Source organism: Loxodonta africana, chromosome 20 (genome assembly GCF_030014295.1).
Source record: "Loxodonta africana isolate mLoxAfr1 chromosome 20, mLoxAfr1.hap2, whole genome shotgun sequence".
Classification (NCBI taxonomy): domain Eukaryota; kingdom Metazoa; phylum Chordata; class Mammalia; order Proboscidea; family Elephantidae; genus Loxodonta; species Loxodonta africana.
This window is the reverse complement of record NC_087361.1, coordinates 13,112,550-13,132,677: the sequence shown is the minus strand read 5'-3', so window position 1 is coordinate 13,132,677 and position 20,128 is coordinate 13,112,550. Positions and strand designations below refer to the sequence as shown.

The 20,128-nt window shown below is 38.5% G+C and overlaps 1 protein-coding gene across 1 annotated transcript in view; it reads left to right on the top strand.

Moving 5' to 3' along the window:
• ADGRG7 (adhesion G protein-coupled receptor G7) overlaps positions 1-20,128 on the top strand; it is an 89,115-nt gene that overhangs the window by 52,428 nt on the left and 16,559 nt on the right. Inside the window, exons 12-14 of the mRNA XM_010598622.3 lie at positions 1,845-2,191; positions 2,897-2,993; positions 14,822-14,977. Coding sequence (XP_010596924.1) covers positions 1,845-2,191; positions 2,897-2,993; positions 14,822-14,977 — 600 coding nt within the window. The remainder of the gene's footprint in view (positions 1-1,844; positions 2,192-2,896; positions 2,994-14,821; positions 14,978-20,128) is intronic.

Here is a 20,128-nt window from a genome sequence, read left to right as displayed (position 1 = left end):
CTAGGCCATGAATCCCCGTATTGTGTGATTGTCCACGAGTTTGTCTACTGGTGTGATTTTCCTATGTATTATAAATCCTACCTCTATGATGTTAATGAGGCAGTTATGTTAATGAGGCAGGACTCAATCTACAACATTAGGCTGTGTCTTAAGCCAATCTCTTTTGAGATATAAAAGAAGGAAGTGAGCAGAGAGATAGGCGCACCTCATACCACCAAGACAGTAGAGCCAGGAGCGCCTGTCCTTTGGACTCGGGTTCCCTGCTCTGAGAAGCTCTTTGACCAGGGAATATTGATGACAAGGACCTTCCCCCAGAGCCGACAGAGAGAGAAAGCCTTTCCCTGGAGCTGGCACCCTGAATTCGGACTTCTGGTCTCCTAGACTGTGGAAGAATAAATTTCTTTTTGTTAAAGCCACCCACTTGTTGGTATTTCTGTTTTAGCAGCACTAAATAACTCAGACTGCCACCCTCTGTACGTTAGAACTTAACACTGCCGAATCCTGTGCCATCCTCATAATCATTGTTATGCTTGAGCCCATTGTTGCAGCCACTGTGCCAGTCCATCTCATTGAGGGTCTCCCTCTTTTTCACTGACCCTCTACTTTACCAAGTATGATAGCCTTCTCCAGGGACTGGTCCCTCCTGATTACATGTCCAAAGTATGTGAGACGAAGTCTCACCATCCTTGCTTTTAAGGAGCACTCTGGCTGTACTTCCAAGACAGATTTATTTGTTCTTCTGGCAATCCATGGTTTATTCAGTATTCTTCACCGACACCATAATTCAAAGGCATCAATTCTTCTTTGGTCTTCCTTATTCATTGTCCAGCTTTCACATGCATGTGAGGCAATTGAAAATATTATGGCTTGGGTCAAGTGCACCTTCGTCCTTAAAGTGACATCTTTGCTTTTTAACACTTTAAAAAGGCCTTTTGCAGCGGATTTGCCGAACGCAATGTGTCATTTGATTTCTTGACTGCTGCTTCCATGGGCGTTGTTTATGGATCCAAGTAAAATGAAATCCTTGACAACTTCAATATTTCCTCTGTTTATCATGTTGCTGCTTAGTGGTCCAGTTGTGAGGATTTAAAAAAAAAAAAAATTTTTTTTTTTAATGTTGAGGTATAATCCATACTGAAGGCTGTTGTTGTTAATTATGTGTTAAAATATTTTTTGGCCTAATAGTTTCCTTTTTTCCTTCTAATTTTAAATAAAATTAAAACATTTTTATCCCATTAAAGTATTGTGGGTCCTAAGTACTGTGTCTGATGGATAAGTTGGCTCTGGCTTCCAGGCCTTCTGCTGCATTCTATTAGTTAAATCAAGTCACAGGCCTGCCCTGGGATGGAACTACACAAGGCATAAACACTGGGAAATAGGGATTAATGGGAGATCTTTGGAGATTGTCATTGTTGTTGTTAGGGGCCATCGAGTCTATTCTGACTCATAGCAACCCTATAGGACAGAGTAGAACTGCCCCCATAGGGTTTCCAAGGAGTGGCTGGTGGATTTGAACTGCCGACCTCTTGGAGATTAGCTATCACTTTTTAAAAGAACATAATTTCTAGAATTTATGTATCAACCTGCTTCCTCTAGCTCACTCCTTTGAGAAAATGAGGTAAGAGATAAGAACAGTATGCTTTTCTGATATAGTTGGGAAAATAGGTTTACCGGCCAGCCTACTGGGCTATGAGATAGATATGCATTGGATAATAAGTATTCCTTTGTTCTCTCACAATTTCACTGGAGTTTATTTTTATTTTTTTGCTGTTGTTTTTATCTATCACCTATCCACCTACCTACCTATCTGTTTATCTATCTATCATATATCTATCTATTTACAGGAAAGTCAGAAAAACCTCAGTAACCTGGGTGTTGGTCAGTCTGTGCATGTCAATGTTGATTTTCAACTTCCTCTTTCTGTTTGGAATTGAAAACTCAAATAAGAACTTAATGACAAATGATGAAGACAAGGAAAACAATGATTATGGTAATAACGAAGTACCCACGACAGACACCATCCACATCCCCAATCCCACGTGCACTGCGATTGCTGCTTTACTGCACTATTTTCTGCTAGCAACATTTACCTGGACTGTACTCATTTCTGCCCAGCTCTGTTTCCTTCTGATTTGGACCATGAAGCCTCTTCCTCGACATTTCATTGTCTTCGTCTCTTTAATTGGATGGGGTAAGTGTTCGTTTCTCCACTTACTCAGGAATTTAATTTTGTTGAAATCATCTAATTTAAACAAGCACCCATTGAAGGCTTAATAGTACAAGGCCTTGAGGTGGGGGAGGTAGAAATTACACAGATCACTAAGAGTGCCTGCTGCCTGGTATTGCCCACTCCAGTGAGGAAGGCAGCTATGCTACAGATGTTGTAAGAAAACTTAAAGATGTTCGTTTCCTTTAGCACCTCTTTTTTTACTAATTTGTTTTGAGACTTAGAGCACAATAGAATTAAATTCTTAGCTACTTTTTAATAACTATTTCGAGAAAGATAATCAGAGATGTCTTTACGATAAGTAAGTTAAAAATTTTATTGTCAGCAAAGAAAGCTGTTTTAGGAAGATGTTCAGTGATAAATTTAAATTTATGTGAGTGGAAAAGGAACTAGACTGCTTGAGAATGAAAGTCATTGTAAGCCTTACAAAGAAATCAGGAATAGTATAGGATTAGTATGTAGAACAAACACCAAAAGGGAAAAGAAAACACTTAGAGGAAGTTTATGTCCACTGTTGACCTAAATCTTCAGGATCATTTAGCGTATTGTCCACTGTAGAAAGTACCATACATCCTGAAAAGGCTCAGATGCATAACTCATTCATGGTCTTGTTAATTAATCCCAAGTCTTGGGTAAATTATTCATTCCTTGTCTCTCTTTATCACGTAGGAATTCCAGCTATAGTGGTGGGTATGACCATGGGAATAATTTATTCTCTGAATAGGGACGATTCACAATGGGAGCTAAACTACAGGCAAGAAGAAATGTGAGTTTACATTTTTTAAAATGTCCATTTCTTGACTTAAGAGTGTAACTATTCAGTGATGTTAAAGCCAAGTGTAACTGTACAAATACTGTATCTCATTTTATAATTGTCATATGTAGTCATGGGTATTACAAATTCTCAAATTGCACATTACCTTTTAAATATGTTAACATGAAAATGTCCTATGATAAAGCCTTTTGTAAAGTAAGTAATCACCTTCTAAAGTTATAAATACGAACTTTTTAATATTAAGTTTGTCACTAAGTTATTAAGTCTTGCAATCCTATGACAGAGTAAGCATGATCCTTGGTAACCCCTTATCTTAGTTTTCTCATCTGATTTCTCCGTCAGGATAGTGTTGGAGTAATACCTGCTCTGGGCTCTGCGAGGGGTCAGATATGCATGACGCATTTCATAAGTAGAAGAGCACTATCTATACGTCTCACTTGTATGAGCCAATCCTATATTGATAGGGTTATAATGAATATTTCAGGATGATTTATCACACATAAATTCTTCATGTGACTCCAGTATGAATAATTAACTGTTAATAACAAAGGCACGTGACTGTATGCTGTTTGCTTTTTATGTGAGCTGAACCGAGGCTCAACTCTTTCCATGTAGTTCTGCTATCAAATGCAACCACTCTTGAACTTCCTTCTTGATTCTCCTTTTAGACATCCCAACCATTCTTAACCCCAGATTCAACCTGAAGTCCCAAACCAGCCCAAGGAAAACAAAACTCTTGGAGATATGCAAGTATACCAGGGGAAGGCTGCGGTGTTGGCAGGGTTCTTATCTCTTTCCCAGGGCTGACCACGTGGTAGAATAGGGGGCCACTTGCTTGGCTTGATTTCGGGAGCCAGACATTCCCAGGTATCTCTGTTTAATTATAGCTAAATATCTTTTTTATGTAGTTCTAAATTTTTATTCTACAAATAAAGGGGTAAGATGAAATTATCCCATGGGAGAAGTCACATTATTTTCCTACCTTAAAAAAGGCACAGGTTTAGAGACACTACTATAAAAGCCTTCAGGAGAAAGAAATTATGATGGCAAAGGTGAGTGTCAACTTGGCTGGCCCATGATTCTCAGTGGTTTGACAGTGATGATGTAGTTCAGCAACTATGTAATGATGTAATCACCTCCATGATGAGATCTTCTATGAGCAGCCAATCAACTGAAAGGGAATTTCTTTGAGGTTGTGGTTTGCATCCAATATATGCAGACTTTCTGGCAAAGCTCACTGGCTTTTGCTCACTCTGGATCCTGCATCTGGTTCATCATCTAACCTCTGGTTCTTGTGATTTGAGCTAGCAGCTTGCCTGCCTATCTTGGGTTCATCAGTCCCTATAGCAACATGAGTCAGGAGAAATCTCCAGCCTGACCCAGAGACTTGGGACGTTCCAGCCTCTACAACCATGTGAGCCATTTCTTTGATATAAATCTATAAAAAAAAAAAAAAATTTTTTTTTTTTTTAATATATTACTGGGTTATATATACATTTCACTGATTTTGCTTCTCTAGAGAAATTTTTTTTTTTTTAGAGAACCCATCCTAAGGCATTTGGTACTGAGAGTAGTTCTAGAGAAACATTTGCATGTTAAAAAAAAAACCTGTTGCTATCCAGTTGATCTGACTCATAGCAACCCTATAGGACAAAGTAGAACTGCCCCATAGAGTTTCCGCAGAACAGCTGGTGGATTCGAACTGCTAATCTTTTGGTTAACAGCCATAGTACTTAACCACTATGCTACCAAGGTTTCCATTTGCATGCTAGAGGATGGGAAATTAATCTGACAAAAAATTCAGGCATTTTTCACCTCAGTGAAATTTCTGGGGTTTCAGTGGTATAGGGCATGTCGAGATATTCCTTCTAAAATGAAGGGTAATTTATTGTATCTGGCCCCTCCCACAACTAAAAAAGAGGCACAATACCTGGTAGGCCTCTTTGGATTTTGGAGACAACATCTCTCTCATTTGTGTGTTCTACTCTGGTCTACGTATCAAGTGACTTGAAAAGCTGTTAGTTTTGAGTGGGGCCCAGACAAAGAAAAGGCTCTGCAGTAGGTTCAGTCCACTGTTCAAGCCAGTCTGCCACTTGGACCACATGATCCGGCTGATTGAATGGTGCTTGAAGTATCACTGGCAGATAGAGATGGTGTTTGGAGTCTTTGACAGGCCCCTATTGGTGAATCACAGCACGGACCTTTGGAACGAAGCCCTACCATACTCTGCAGATAACTACTCTCATTTTTAAAAACAGCTTTTGGCTTGTTACTGGTGCTTAGTAGAGACCAAACACTTAACCATAGGCCACCAAGTCACCATGCAGCCTGAGCTGCCCATCATGAACTAGGTGTTGTCTGACCCACAGAGCCATAAAGTTGGACATGCACAGCAGCACTCCATCATTAAATAGAAGTGATATATACAAGATCAGGCTTGAGCAGGACCTGAAGGCACAAGTAAGCTGCAGGAGGAAGTGGCCCAAATTCCCATCGTCTCCACTCCTGTCATATTATCTGCCCTTTCTCAATCTGCACCTATGGCCTCATGGGGAGTTCCCGATTATCAGTTAACTGAGGGAGAGAAAACTCCTGCATGGCTTACAGATGGTTCTGTGTGATATGCAGGCACCACTTGAAAATGGACAGCAGCAGCACTATAGCCCTTTGCTGGGACCTCACTGAAGGATAGTGGTGAAGCGAAATCCTCTGAACGGGCAGAAATTTAAACAGTACACCTGGTTGTTCACTTTGCTTAGAAGGAGAAAGGACCAGATGTGCTATTGTATACTGATTTTCAGGCTGTGCCCAATGGTTTGGCTGTATGATCAGGGACTAGGAAGGAACATGATTAGAAATTGGTGACAAGGAGGTATGGGAAAGAGGTGTGTGGCTAGACCTCCCTGAATGGGCCAAAGAAGTGAAGATATTTGTCTCATGTGAATGCTCACCAAAGGGTGACCTCAGCAGACAATGAGTTTAACAGTCAGGTGGATAGAATGATGAATTCTGTGGAGACCAGTTTTCCTCTTTCCCCAACCACTCCCATCGTTGCTCAGTGGGCTCATGAACAAAGTGGCTGTGGTGGCAGGAATGGAAGTTAGGTATGGGCTCAGCAATATGGACTTCCACTCACCAAGGCTGACTTGGCTACAGCCACTGCTAAGTGCTCAATCTGCCAGCAGCAGAGACTAACACTGAGACCCCAATAAGGCACCATTCCTAGAGGTGATCAAACAGCAACCTGGTGGCAGGTTGACTACATTGGACCACTTCCATCATGGAAAAGGCAGTATTTTGTTTTTATTGTAATAGACACTGTGGATACAGATTTGCTTTGTCTGCGTGCAATGCTTCTGCTGAAAGTACCATCTGTGAACTTCCGGAATGCCTTATGCACCGTCATGGTGTCCCACACAACATGACCTCAGGTCAAGGGACTCACTTCACAGCAAGCGAACTCCGGCAGTGGGCCCATGCTTGTGAAATTCACTGGTCTTACCATATTCCCCATTATCCTGAAGCAGCTGGCTTGATAAAATGATGGAATGGCCTTCAAAAGATACAATTACAGCGCCAGCTAGGTGGCAATATCTTTCAGTGGGACAATGTTGTCCAGGAGACTCTATGTGCTCTAAACTAGCTTGCTTCTGGTATGTGGTGCTATTTCTCCCATAGCCTGGATTCACGGGTCCAGGAATCAAGGGGTGGAAATGAAAGTGGCACCACTCACTATTGCCTCTACTGACCCACTTGCAAAATTCTTGTTTCCTGTCCTCATGACCCTATGCTCTGTGGGTCTTAGTTCCAAAGGGAAGAATGCTCCCACTAGGAGACACAGCACAGATTTAATTGAACTGAAAGTTAAGAATGCCACCTGGTCACTTTGGGCTTCTCACACCTTTGGATCAACAGGCAATGAAGGGATTTACAATATTGGCTGGTTTGAGCAATCCTATCTACCAAGGGTAAATCCAACTGATGTTGCATAATGGAGGTAAAGAAGAGTATGTCTGGAATACAGGATATTTTTTAGGACGTTTCTTAGTACCAATATGCCTAGTGATTAAAATCAATGGAAAACTACAGCAACCCAATTACAACATAATTAGTAATGGCTCAGGCTCATCAGGAATGAAGGTTTGAGTCACCCCACCAGACAAAGAACCATGACCAGCTGAGGTGCTTGCTGAGAGTAAAGGAAATACGGAATGGGTAGTAGAAGAAGGTAGTTCTAAATACCAGCTACGACCATGTAACCAGTTGTAGGAACAAGGACTGTAATTGTTATGAGTATTTCTTCCATTTATGTGTGCATTAAATATTTTTGTTTTCTTCACTTATAAAATATAAGATGTAAACAGGGCTAGTGTGTTTTTGGTTGTATGCGTGTTAGTGGTATCATGTTAGGAAAAAGTATGACTTTATGTTGTTGTTAGGTGCAGTAGTTTGATTTAGAATCATAGCAACCCTAAGTTTAACAGAAGGAAACACTGCCCAGTCCTGTGCCATCCACACAATCATTGCTATGTTTTAGCCTATTGTTGCAGCCACTGTGCCAGTCCATTTCACTGAGGCTGTTCCTCTTTTTCACTGACCCTGCATTTTACCAAGCATGATGTCCTTCTCCAGGGACTGGTCCCACCTGATAACCTGTCCAAAGTACATGACACAAAGTCTTGCCACCCTTGTTTCCAACGAGCACTCTGGCTATACTTCTTCCAAGACGGGTTTGTTTGTTCTTCTGTCAGTCCATAGTATATTCAATATTCTTGTCAACACCATAATTCAAAGGCATCAATTCTTCTTCGTTTATACGTATTCCTTGGCCAGCTTTCAAGTGCATATGAAGCAATTGAAAACACTATGATTTGGGTCAGGTGCACCTTAGTCCTCAAAGTGACATGTCTTTTACAGAAGATCTGCCCAATGCAATACGTAGTTTGATTTCTTGACTGCTGCTTCCATGTTCATTGATGTGGATTCAAGTAAAATGAAATCCTTGAAAACTTCAATATTTTCTCCACTTATGATTTGCTTATTGGTCCGGCTATGAAGATTTTTGTTTTGTTTATGCTGAAGTGTAATTCATACTGAAGGCTGTATAGTCTTTGATATTCATCAGTAAGTGCTTCAAGTCCTCTTCACTTACAGCAAGCAAGGTTGTGTCATTTACATATTGCACTTTGTTAATGAGTCTTCCTGTAATGCTGATGCTGAGTTCTTCTTCATATAGGCAAGCTTCTTGGATTATTTGCTCAGCATACAGGTTGTATAAGTATGGTGAAAGGATACAACCCCTGACACACACCTTTCCTGATTTTAAACCAGGAAAGCCAATTCAAACGACTATGTTTTGGGCTATGTGCAGGTTTCAAAAGAGCACAATTAAGTGTTCTGGAATTCCCATTCTTCACAATGTTATCCATATTTTGTTATGATCCACATAGTCGAGTGCCTTTGCATACTCAATAAAACACTGCAGTTTCCTATCAATGTACTGCTGCAAACTTTTTTGAATTATCTTCATCAAAATTTTACTTGCATGTGATATTAATAATATCATTTGATAATTTCCATATTCTGTTGAATAATCTTTCTTTGGAATGGGCACGAATATGAATCTCTTCCAGTTGATTGGTCAGGTAACTTCCAAATTCTTGGCATAGATGAATGAGTGCCTCCAGTGTCACATTTGTTTATTGAAATATCTCAATTGGTATATCATCAGTTCCCGAGGCCTTGTCTTTCACCAATGCCTTCAGTGCAGCTTGGACTTTTTCCTTCAGTACCATCAGCTCTTGATCATATGCTACCTCCTGACATGGTTGAATGTAGACCAATTCTTTCTGGTACACTGAGTCTGTGTATTCCTTCCATCTTATTTTGATGCTTCCTGCATTGTTCAACATTTTGCCCATATAATCCTTCAACATTGCAACCGAAGACTTGAATTTTTCTTCAGTTCTTTCAGCTTGAGAAATGCCGAGTGTGGTCTTCCCTTTTGGTTTTCTAACTCCATGTCTTTGCACGTTTCATTATAGGACTGTACTTTGATTCTTGAGCTGCCTTTTGGGAAATCTTCTGTTCTTCTTTTACTTCCTCTTTTTCTTCCATTTACTTTAACTACTCTACGTTCAAGAGCAAGTTTCAGAGTCTCTTCTGACATCCATTTTGGTCTTTCATTTCTTTCCTCTCTTTTTAATGACCTTTGGCTTTCTTCCCATATGATGTCCTTAATGTCATCCTACAACTCATCTGGTCTTTGGTCATTAGTGTTCAAAGCATCAAATCTATTCTTGAGATGGTCTCCAAATTCAGGTGGGATATACTCAGGGTCGTATTTTGGGTCTCGTGGACTTGTTTCAATTTTCTTCAGCTTCAACTTGAACTTGCATATGAGCAATTAACAGTCTCTTCTGGAGGTGGCCCCTGTTCTTATTCTGACTGATGATGTTGAGCTTCTCCATCATCCCTTTCCACACGTATAGTCAATTTGATTCCTGTGTTTTCCATCTGGTGAAGTCCATGTGTATAGCTGCCATTTATGTTGCTGAAAAAAAGTATTTGCAACGAATAAGTCGTTGGTTTTGCAAAATCCTATTATGAAGCTATCTCCAGAATCGTTTCTATCACCAAGGCCATATTTTCCAACTGTAGATCCTTCTGTTTCCAACTTTCGCATTCCAATCACCAATAATTATCAATGCATCTTGATTGCATGTTTGATCGATTTTGGACTGTAGAAGTTGATAAAAATCTTCAATTTTCTCTTCTTTGGCATTAGTGGTTGGTGTGTAAATTTGAATAATAGTCATATTAACCGGTCTTCCTTGTAGGTGTATGGATATTATCCTATCACTGACAGCATTGTACTTCAGGATATATCTTGAGATATTCTTTTTGACAGTGAATGCAACGCCATTTCTCTTCAATTTGTCATTCCCAGAATAGTAGACCATACAATTGTATGATTCAAAATGGCCAATACCAGTCCATTTCAGCTCACTAATGCCTAGGATATCAATCTTTATGCATTCCATTCCATAACCACCATGCATCTGTCAGTTTGTTGTACTATGGAGGCTCTTGTGTTGCTGTGATACTCGAAGCTATGCTGCCGGTATTTCAAATACCAGCGTGTCACCTTTGGTGGACATGTTTCTGTGGAACATACTAGGAAAAAGGACCTGGTAGTCTACTTCTGAAAAAACTGGCCAGTGAAAACCTTATGAATAGCAGCAGAACACTGTCTGATGTAGTGCCAAAAGATGAGCCCTTCAGGTTAGAAGGCACTCAAGATACAACTAGGGAAGAGCTGCCTCCTCAAAGTAGAGTCAACCTTAATGACCTTGATGGAGTCAAGCTTACAGGACCTTCATTTGCTGATGTGGCAAGACTCAAAATGAGAAGAAATAGCTGCAAACATTCATTAATAATCAGAACATGAAATGCATGAAGTTTGAATTTAGGAAAATTGGAAGCCATCAAAATGACTTTATAATTTTATTTGGAGATTGTGTACAGTTTAAGGAGATGTGTACAGGTGCTGTGTTGACAAGGGGTGGCTATGATAGTTAAGGTTGTGTGTCAGCTTGGTTTGGCAGTTATGATGTAATCTGGCAGTTAGGCAATGAGGTAATGATGAGATCTGCTATGAGTAGCCAATCAATTGAAAGGGAGTTTCCTTGGGAGTTTGGACTGCATCCAGTATGTGTGGACTTTTCGGCAAAGCTTGCTGGCTTTTACTCTCTCTGGATCCTGTATCTGGCTCACCATCTGATCTCTGGTTCTTGGGACTTGTGCTAGCAGTTACCCACGGATCTTGGGATTCATCAGCCTCTGTACCTTGTAAGCCAGCAGTCTATCATCTTACCTGCCAATCTTCGGATTCATCAGTCTCCTCAGCCTATGAGCCAGAGGCTTGCCGTCTGACCTGTCATTCTTGGGTTTGTTAGCTCTTGCAGCTACATGAGTCAGGAGAAGCCTCCAGCCTGATCCATGAACTTGGGACTTTCCAGTCTCTACAACCCTGTGAGAATATATATTTCTTTCTCTCTTTATATATATATGTGTGTATATATATATATACATATTTCAGTGGTATTACTTCTCTAGAGAACCCAGCCTAAGACAAAAGCCTACTGACTTAAATTTATTCACACTGACCTATAAATAACTGAGAGCAGATTCTTTCATGGGTCCAGTATTAGATGTTGAGGAAGACACTTGTTAGTTGCTGTTGAGTCAGTTCTGAGTCATGGTGACCTTAGGTAAAACAGAACAAAATGTTGCCTGGTCCTGTGCCATTGCCATGATTATTGGTGTATGCTAAAGTCCACTGTTGTAACAATTGGGTCAACTTATCTCATTGAGGATTTCCCTCATTTTTGCTGAAACTTTACTTTAGCAGACATGATGTCCTTTTCTAGCAAAGGGAAGACACTGGGTGGCTGATAATAAGAAAAGTTGGGTAAAAGGAAAGGATGTGCAACATAAGTATCAGCCTCATCTTGGGCTCCTTTTCACATACCTTCTGATCCTTTCTTCCCCATCTTCCACCTCCTTTTCTCTCACTTTCTACCCCCTCTCTCCCTTCTTCCAATCTCTGTTCCCCCACCTTCTATCCCCTAATCCCTCCACTTTCCACACAACACACACACATCAAGGGTCACATTTCTTCAGGGTATATTGAGAAAGAGGAGGGCTTACTTCTGGTTTTCCTGAATTTCCTCCCAGTAGTTGCTCCTCAATAGCCTATGTTCTCCCCCACTGCTCCCAGCTCTACTGGTCATGCCTGAACCCCGACCTAGTTTCCCTTGATGTGTTGCTATCTTTGCATGGGCTCAGTTAAGAGATGAATGTAGGACAGGCCACACGTCCCTTTAATACCCTGATTCTCTGTACCACCACCATATAGGCTGTTTGGGGCTTCCCTGAAGGGTTGAGGCAACCATGGGGAATTATAACATATGAAGCAAAAATTTTTCAAGTGTATGCTGTATAACTAAAGCTGTCATTTCCCATGTTCCATGGCAAAAATTAAGCACTTCATCTAAGATCCAACTATAATGCTCTCCCAATCTCAGTACTGTAGCTAGCAGATCAACCTTGGCCATGTCATGTAACTCTCCAATCTCATTTCCAGAAATCTCACTCCATCCCTGCAAGGGTTGGTCTCACTGTAGGATTCATTCCTCTTTGTAGCAGTGTATTTCCCAAAACCTGAGTTATTCAACTCAGAATAACTGAGGGAGGGCATCATAGGAACAAATCCAGAACGACAACCTGTTGTGGCCTCTATCATGCCAAGTAGCCCATAAGATAGTGTGAGGGGCCCTCCTATTGCATACTTCCTGACAGACACGGGTATCCAAGCCCATTTCCTTTCCAGGTTTCCTCATCTGTGTGACGTAACTGTGGAATCTTACAGACACACATGCACACACATCCACATGTCTGCACCAATTGTAATTCTCAGAAATTGTTTTGTCTAAAGTTTAAACAACTCCAGACTGAAACAGATAAAGATAACTACTTTTCTAATTGTCCCATAATGTGCAAGTCTGCCTCTACCCAATATAATTGATATGTCATAAGCAAAGATTAACCCATCTCTTTCTCTGCCTTTCCTCCTCTTTTAAACCGTGATCCTCGAAGCTGTCTGGATAAGAAATGGGTCCATCTTTTCCATTTATAAATTCTGATGGCCACTTACTTAACCATGCAAAGAGGATTCCAGAGTTTTGAAAGTACTTCTCACCAGGATTTCATCAAATTTTTGGCCAAGAGGACCTCTATTTCTTCTGTGTATAGGATGGGAGGTGGGAGATGGCAGAAGGGTTACAGATGTTATGTCCTACAGTTACAGATAAAAGGAAATGGAGGCTAGAAGTCCTGAAGGCAAACGGCTCTCACCGTTTTATTTAGGGTTGGGCCTATTCTGTGTTAATAGGGTACAAGGGGGCCTTTCCACTAGCTAATTTATTACAGAGACCAACATCAGCCCAGTTTTCTCCAAAGTCTTTCAGATTAGCAATATGATTTCTAATAATTTTAATTCTAGCAACATTCCAATGCAAAATGATGAAATCCTTTGGCTTGTATAATAATGGTGTTAAAGGAGAAACAGAGCAAACACTAACTGAATATCAAATATGTGCCAGGGCTTCTGTTGTTTTACTAACCCAGCTGCCTATCATACCACCCTTGGCTGTTTCATTGAAATCTTAGTTTTAACAAGTCTACAAGCAAACTCCTGGCCTTCCCTCCCAAGGCTGCTTCCCCATCTCTGTTATTGATAGTTTCATCCTTTTAGGTGTTCAGGCCAAAGACTTCGGAGTCACTCTTAATTCCCCCATATCCATAGCCAATCTGCCAAAAAAAACCCTCTGCTTTGCTTTTAAATATGTCTGGAATTGGACTATTTCTTAACATCTCTCCTGGTCCAGGCCACCCGGATTTTTGTAATAGACTCCTAGCTGTTGTTTCCTACTTCTGCGTTTGCCCTCCCCTCATCTCATTTTTACAACTCAAGCTAGATCGTGTCATGTCTTCTTTTTGGCCAGAGTACAAGCAATTGCCTACAAGTCCCCCATATAATTTGCAGTTTTCCACAAACTCCGTCCACTTACTTTGTTCCAGCCACGCTGGTCTCTTTGCTCTTAAGCAGTCACCTCAGGGTCTTTGCACTTGCTATTCCAATTGCCTGGAATACCCTTCCTCCTCTTTACTTAAGGCCTTTGCGCAAATATCACTTTTTCCCATGAAGGTTTTCTTATTTAAAATGAGACACCCCCTACACATACGCACACACTCACACACACTGTACTTTCTACCCTCACTTCCTGCTTTATTTTCCCCACAGCACATCACCATCTGACATAATTCACATTTTGTTTACTTGTTTGTTGTATCTACTTTTCTCCACTACAATATAAACCCATTAAGGAGGGAACTCTTGTCTATCTTGTTCCAGTGTAAATACCTTGGTGTCTAGAACAGTGCTGGCACATAGCCCATACTTCATAAATGCCTTTTTAAATAAATGAATTAATTCTTTCAATAATACCAGGCGGTTACTATTACTCTTACCTCACAGATGAGAAAAAAACATCATAACCAATAAGAACAAAATCCAAATGCAATGAGTTTAAATAAGTGTCTCAAACTTTTTTTTAGACATTATTTTTAAAAATTCATCAATAGGAGACTATTTACATGAGTTATTGTATATCAAAACAATGGAATAATATGCAGCTTAAAAAAGAATAAGGACACCACAGTCTGATATATAATGATCTCTAAGATATGCTGGTATGTGAGGTATAGAGGTGTGCACCATATGTTATCATTTGTTTAAAAGTCAGGAAAAAATATTCATTTGTTGGCATATGCATAGCCTAAATCTAGAAGAATACACAAGAAACACTGATGCCTGCGGGCTGAGGATAGAAACCGGGTGGCTGGGGTTGGATGTGGGAGAGAATCTCGTCCATGTCTATTTCTACATTTTCATATTTTGAATGATGTAGATGTGTTACATATTCAAAAATAAAATCAAAACAACAGTTTGCCTAAAGTCAGATACCTACTAAGTGACAGAGAGTGAAACTTAAATTCAGGACTTCCCTGACTCAAAAGTCCATATCCTTTCCATTACCCCATACCAGCTTTTATGGTGGGTTGAGTTCTTGAAAGTCATCTCAAATGAACAGGATGCAAATGGATATTGACTTCAGCAGGTCTTTCAGTGAAGTGAATAGCAATAATGTTAATGACATCTTCCTTGACCTGCTGAATTTCTTTTTTTTCCATAGCTGCTGGTTGGCAGTTCCAGAAGGCAATAATTTTATAAAAAGTCCATTGTTGTGGTCATTCTTCATACCTGTTACCATTATCCTCATCAGCAATGTTGTTACATTTATGGTCATCGCAGTCAATGTCCTGTGGAAGAACAACCAGAATCTGACAAGGTAAGAGCAATGGTGGGGAAGCTCCAGTTAAGACTCACCAACACATTGCAGCTCCCTGATACACATACAGCACCTAGAACAGTTTTCAAACTCTGGGCCACTGGCAAGGGTACCTAGTTTTCAGGACGGAATTTCTCTCAGCAAGTGGATCTTCTCCTTGTCTTCCAAAACCAGTACTACAATGTGTGTCTGCTGTATTCCTGGGCACAATTTTGGGTTAATACCTAAAAACAAAACCAAATTAAAAAAAAAAAAGTTTCTCCAGAAACCCTAAATATTCAAGAAATCAGATCTGAATTATTAAAGAATGAGAGGCTTGTGAGAAGATGCTGGTAATTACATTTTCATTTTACAAACTTGTGGCTGTATGCTATATTTTAGATATGTCACTTGAATCACACAACAGCTGTAAATTTTTTTAATTGGTTGTGTCTAAATACTGGGAGATTTCACTTAAAAATTAGATTTTCTCTTGAAAAACTGGAACATCTAGCAACACTGAGCCCACATGGGCACATGCTATTGGTTTAACAGTTCCTGCCTGGACTGCTTCTCTCCTTCCTATAATGTTTTTGGCCCCAATAAGCATATTATACAGAAAAGACTCTCCAACTCTATTAGAGTAAAATCAAAGGGATTTATTGAAGCCAATATATCATTCAAATGAGGGAATCATGACAACCTCAGGGTCTGATGCTCATGGATTCCAAAAAGAGAGGTAAAATCAACTATAGTTATACTGTCATATGAGGAACTACAAACATAATTGATTGTTTTACAGTGATTGAGGTCAGTCAAAGGTGGGGCAAGGCAAAGCATGGCCTTTAATATTATTGGTTATGTTAATGCAATTAGCATATATTGATTGGCTAAAAGACATAATTATAAGATGTATGTTCATGGAGGTAGTCTCATGACTGGTCACAAACAATGGCATGACAATAGCATGACAGCTACTGTTAGGAACAGATTGTTTAATATGACCTTGCCCAGAGCATACAATTTCTTGGAGAGATCTAATACAAAGAGTTTTAAATAAGGTTTGGTTACTTATTCACAGTCTTAGTCTAATCATAAGCCTTAATAATAGGGTTGGCTCCTAAGCAAAAGAGTTTGAATCTGTGTTAAAGGTTACACACTGAGCTTTTGGCATTAGTTAAGCCATTTTATCTTGATTATAAGTATCTTTTGATTTTATAGCCCATGTCATTCCCACCTTTTGATCAAAGATTTCAGAGAACATCCTTTGATCACACTTATGGGCATACTTCCCTCTGTATGAATTTGTCACTATGCTGCACCCAGGTGGGAGCTTAACTTTTGTAGTTTATACCTTTCTTGTCTCTCATGTTAAGCCCCTTTTTTGCCATAGTAGGGGGCTACCAGTACCTGGGTTGCTGGGGAGCTCCATTAAGTCCATGCGCTATGGCTGAGCAGCCATCTTCATGATCTCAGTATGGCGAATGGATAGAGTATGGCCTCATTGGAGGAACAACCTGACCTTCTTTTAAATGGCTAATCTAGGTTATGAAGCTTTTTTAGTTTTGGGTTCCCTAATGCATTGTTGATATACATAATTCTCTGAGCATGTGATGAAGCAGATATATCAGTTCTTATGACACATTTTATAATTTCAATAAGAACTATTATTATTAATATAATTAAGCCAGTTTGCAGCAGAGATCATAATCAGAAACCTATACTATTAGATAGCCAACTGAAGATATCAGAAAGGAATGATAAAGTCATAGGGGTTATAGGATGTACCTAAGCAGCTTTTGATGATACTTGAGCTTTATAATATAAAAATACTGCCTAAAGGTAATATGGAAACCCTGGTGGTGTAGCAGTTAAGTGCTCCAGCCGCTAATCAAAAGGTTGGCAGTTAAAGCCGCCAGGTGCTCCCTGGAAACTCTATGGGGCAGTTCTACTCTGTCCTATACGGTTGCTATGAGTCGGAATCGACTTGATGACAGTGGGTTGGTTTTTGGTTTTTAAAGGTAATATACAAAAGCAATAAGGCAACAAATTGTAACTAGTATAAAAAAAATCTTTTCAATTACTATCATAGGGTTGATGGAACACAATTATTAACAGAAAAATAACTAAGATGCTAAGTTGGCATAAAGCAACCTAAACATAATCCTACAATGATAATATATTTCAATAAAAATGAAGATAATAATTAATCTAATTTAACTGTTCTATAAATCCTAGTTGATAAAATAAGGTAATCTTAAAAGCTATAAGTATTAGGCAAACAGCAATTACTTTAAAGGTTCCCATATAAAATATTCTACCATAGAAGTAGATCTACTTGGTGAAGAACAAATAAGACAGACAGAAAAACAAAGATTATAAAGCACAGTATAAAAATCTTAGCTGCCTGCATGGAGTCTTGCTCTGTGGTCTTGGTTAGAGCTGTCCACTTCTTTTGCAGTTATCTGCTTTTGAACACCGGGGCAGGTGAATTCGAGCACCTTAGTTGGCTGGACAGTCTAAATAGGGACCGTACGTAGTCCTAATTGGAAGAAGTGTATCCAGGATTTATTCCCTGTAATTTGGTGGCACAAGGATTAGCAAGGAAGGCTACATACGGTCTTTTCTAAGGAGGCTCCAGGGAGTCTTTCAGCTGATGTTTATTCTAACTGGAACAATACTAGGCAGATTTTGAGATTTTGGTTTTCAGTTGTCGAAAGCTCTTTTAACCTGTGAAAACATTCCTTAGAGTATTGGATTAAAGATTGACAATAGTTAATATTAGAGTTGGTGCAAGCAACATAAGGGAGGGCCATTTGGTTTTGAAAAACTGCTTCACTCATCATAGTTATTTCAGTGCTCATTTCTTGTAAACTGTGGGATTTTTTGAGTATATCTCAGTCAGAATTTTGACATGAGCCATAACATCTTTTAATTTATATGATAGTCTGTAATGAATGTACTGTTACTAGTAACTAAAATAGCTGATTCTTACATTAAAAAATGAAAGAAGGAAAAGAAAAATGGTTTCTTATATTTAGAAATCAGAACGTTGAACATCTGCTATATTTTCGTAAACACCTTATGGTAATTATTTTAGTTTACCTAGTTTTTTTAGTCTGTGTAGCTAATCTTGGTCCCATGCTATTCTGGATCAGTAGCAACTTGAAAAACCTTGCCAGTTTCTACACAAGAGTTCTAAAAATTTTTACGTAGTCCAGTTATATCCATGTTTGAAATATTATAGTCCTTTTATAAGTTTGATACAGTCTGTTTTTTAATCGTGCTTTAGATGAAGGTTTACAGAGCAGATTAGTTTCTCATTAAACAATTAATACACATACTGTTTTGTGGCATTGGTTACCAACCCCACGACATGCCAACACTCTTCCCTCCGAAACCTTGGGCTTTCCATTCCCATTCACCCAGCTTTCCTGTCCCCTCCTGTCTTCTCGTACTTGCCTTCGGGCTGGTGTGCCCACTTGTTCTCATATACGTGGTTGAGCTACATGTATTATTGTTTGTTTTATGGTCTTGTCTAATCTTTGGTTAAAGTGATATAGTCTCTTTTTATTGCATTTTCAGTGACTCAACAAGGTAAAATTTATCTGTGAATGACACACTTAAAAATGGCTATGGTTAACATAGAATGATAATTCTTAAAAGTGAAAAGACCTAATGAGTATTAACTACAAAAGGTAAAACCAAATAAAAGCTTTAGAAAAAAAAAATCCCTAAACGTAATAATTAACCTCATTTCTAAAGAGCTTCAGCTATAATATATAATAATCTTGAAACATAGCACTATATAGTCAGGATATATTAAGCTAAACATTTGAATGGCAGTAAAACCACTATGGATAAATGCTGTAAATTCCCTAACTAAAACCATTGCCTTTGATGATGCTAGATTTAAAAGAGAGTTGCAACCAAGTTAGCAATTGAAACAATGAAATTATTACACAGTATCATGTGCTTGTTGTTCAGTATTAGGCAATATTACTGACATAAACATTTTAAGGCAAAGAAGACTTGGTACTTTTCCAGATTTGACACCATGTTTTATGTAATTCATAACACATTAAATAAAGCTTTTTAGCATTTTTTTCTTTATGAAACAGAAAAAAATTCTTTGTGACTTTCCATGAAGTTTCAAGTTGTCAGTAGTTTATTTTAGATCACTGAGAAACAATACTTGTTATTTAATCAAGGATTTTTAAGGTAAAAACCTTATTTTTTTCAAAACCATGTAGCTATGTTTTGACATAGTAATCTTATTCTAATGACAGGATGAACCGTGGTCTTTGAGGCAGATTGCATAAGAAATGAATTAACTTTTCAACCTAGTAATCAAAGAAAATAGTGTTATTTTAACAGTGAGAAACCCAATTTTTTGTTTTATGGTATTTGATATTAAAAGTTTTTAAACATTCCATAAATAAACCTATTAAATTTTAGCCAGACAGATACCTGATTATATCAAATAAATTTTCCTTTTTTATAAATTTTTTGAACTTTGTCTTTTCTACAATCTTTTAAGGGGCAATAATGAGCATAGTTATCAGCAGTCCTATATATAAATATGTATCTTTTCTCTGTCATAAAAAGAGTATAAACTTGGATATTAACTTGATTTAATATCAGTAAGTTGCCTAAAGGTCTTGGAAATTACCTCTCTCTTTTTTTTTTTAATATAAAACATTTTATGTAATACTTAGCTTAAATTACTTAGAAAGGTTTTGCTTTTAAGATTGATGTATGACAGAATATAAAAATCTTTGTCAGAACAAATTCACCTTTATTAATTTTTGGAAATATTTGGACTTTTAAACTTATATCAACACTTTTTATTATTAAGCCAATTAGACTACATTCTTTGAAGAAATACTGAAATCTAATTTAATAACACAGTCCAGAAGTAGTAGATTATCATATTTTTATAACCTTATCTTCTAGGATCCTTTAAAGAAGCATTTTAGAATAATTTGTGTCTTTTTAGGGCCTTGTTATGCCCATTAAAATAAATAATTCATCATTTTTTAGTGCACTTTTCTAATATACCAATCTATATTAAAGTTTCTTAGAGTAATTACCAAAAAATTCCAGGCACTAAAAGCAAGTTTCCTTGGAAGAGAAAAGACAGCCTTATGAAAAACAGTAAATGCCAGCCTT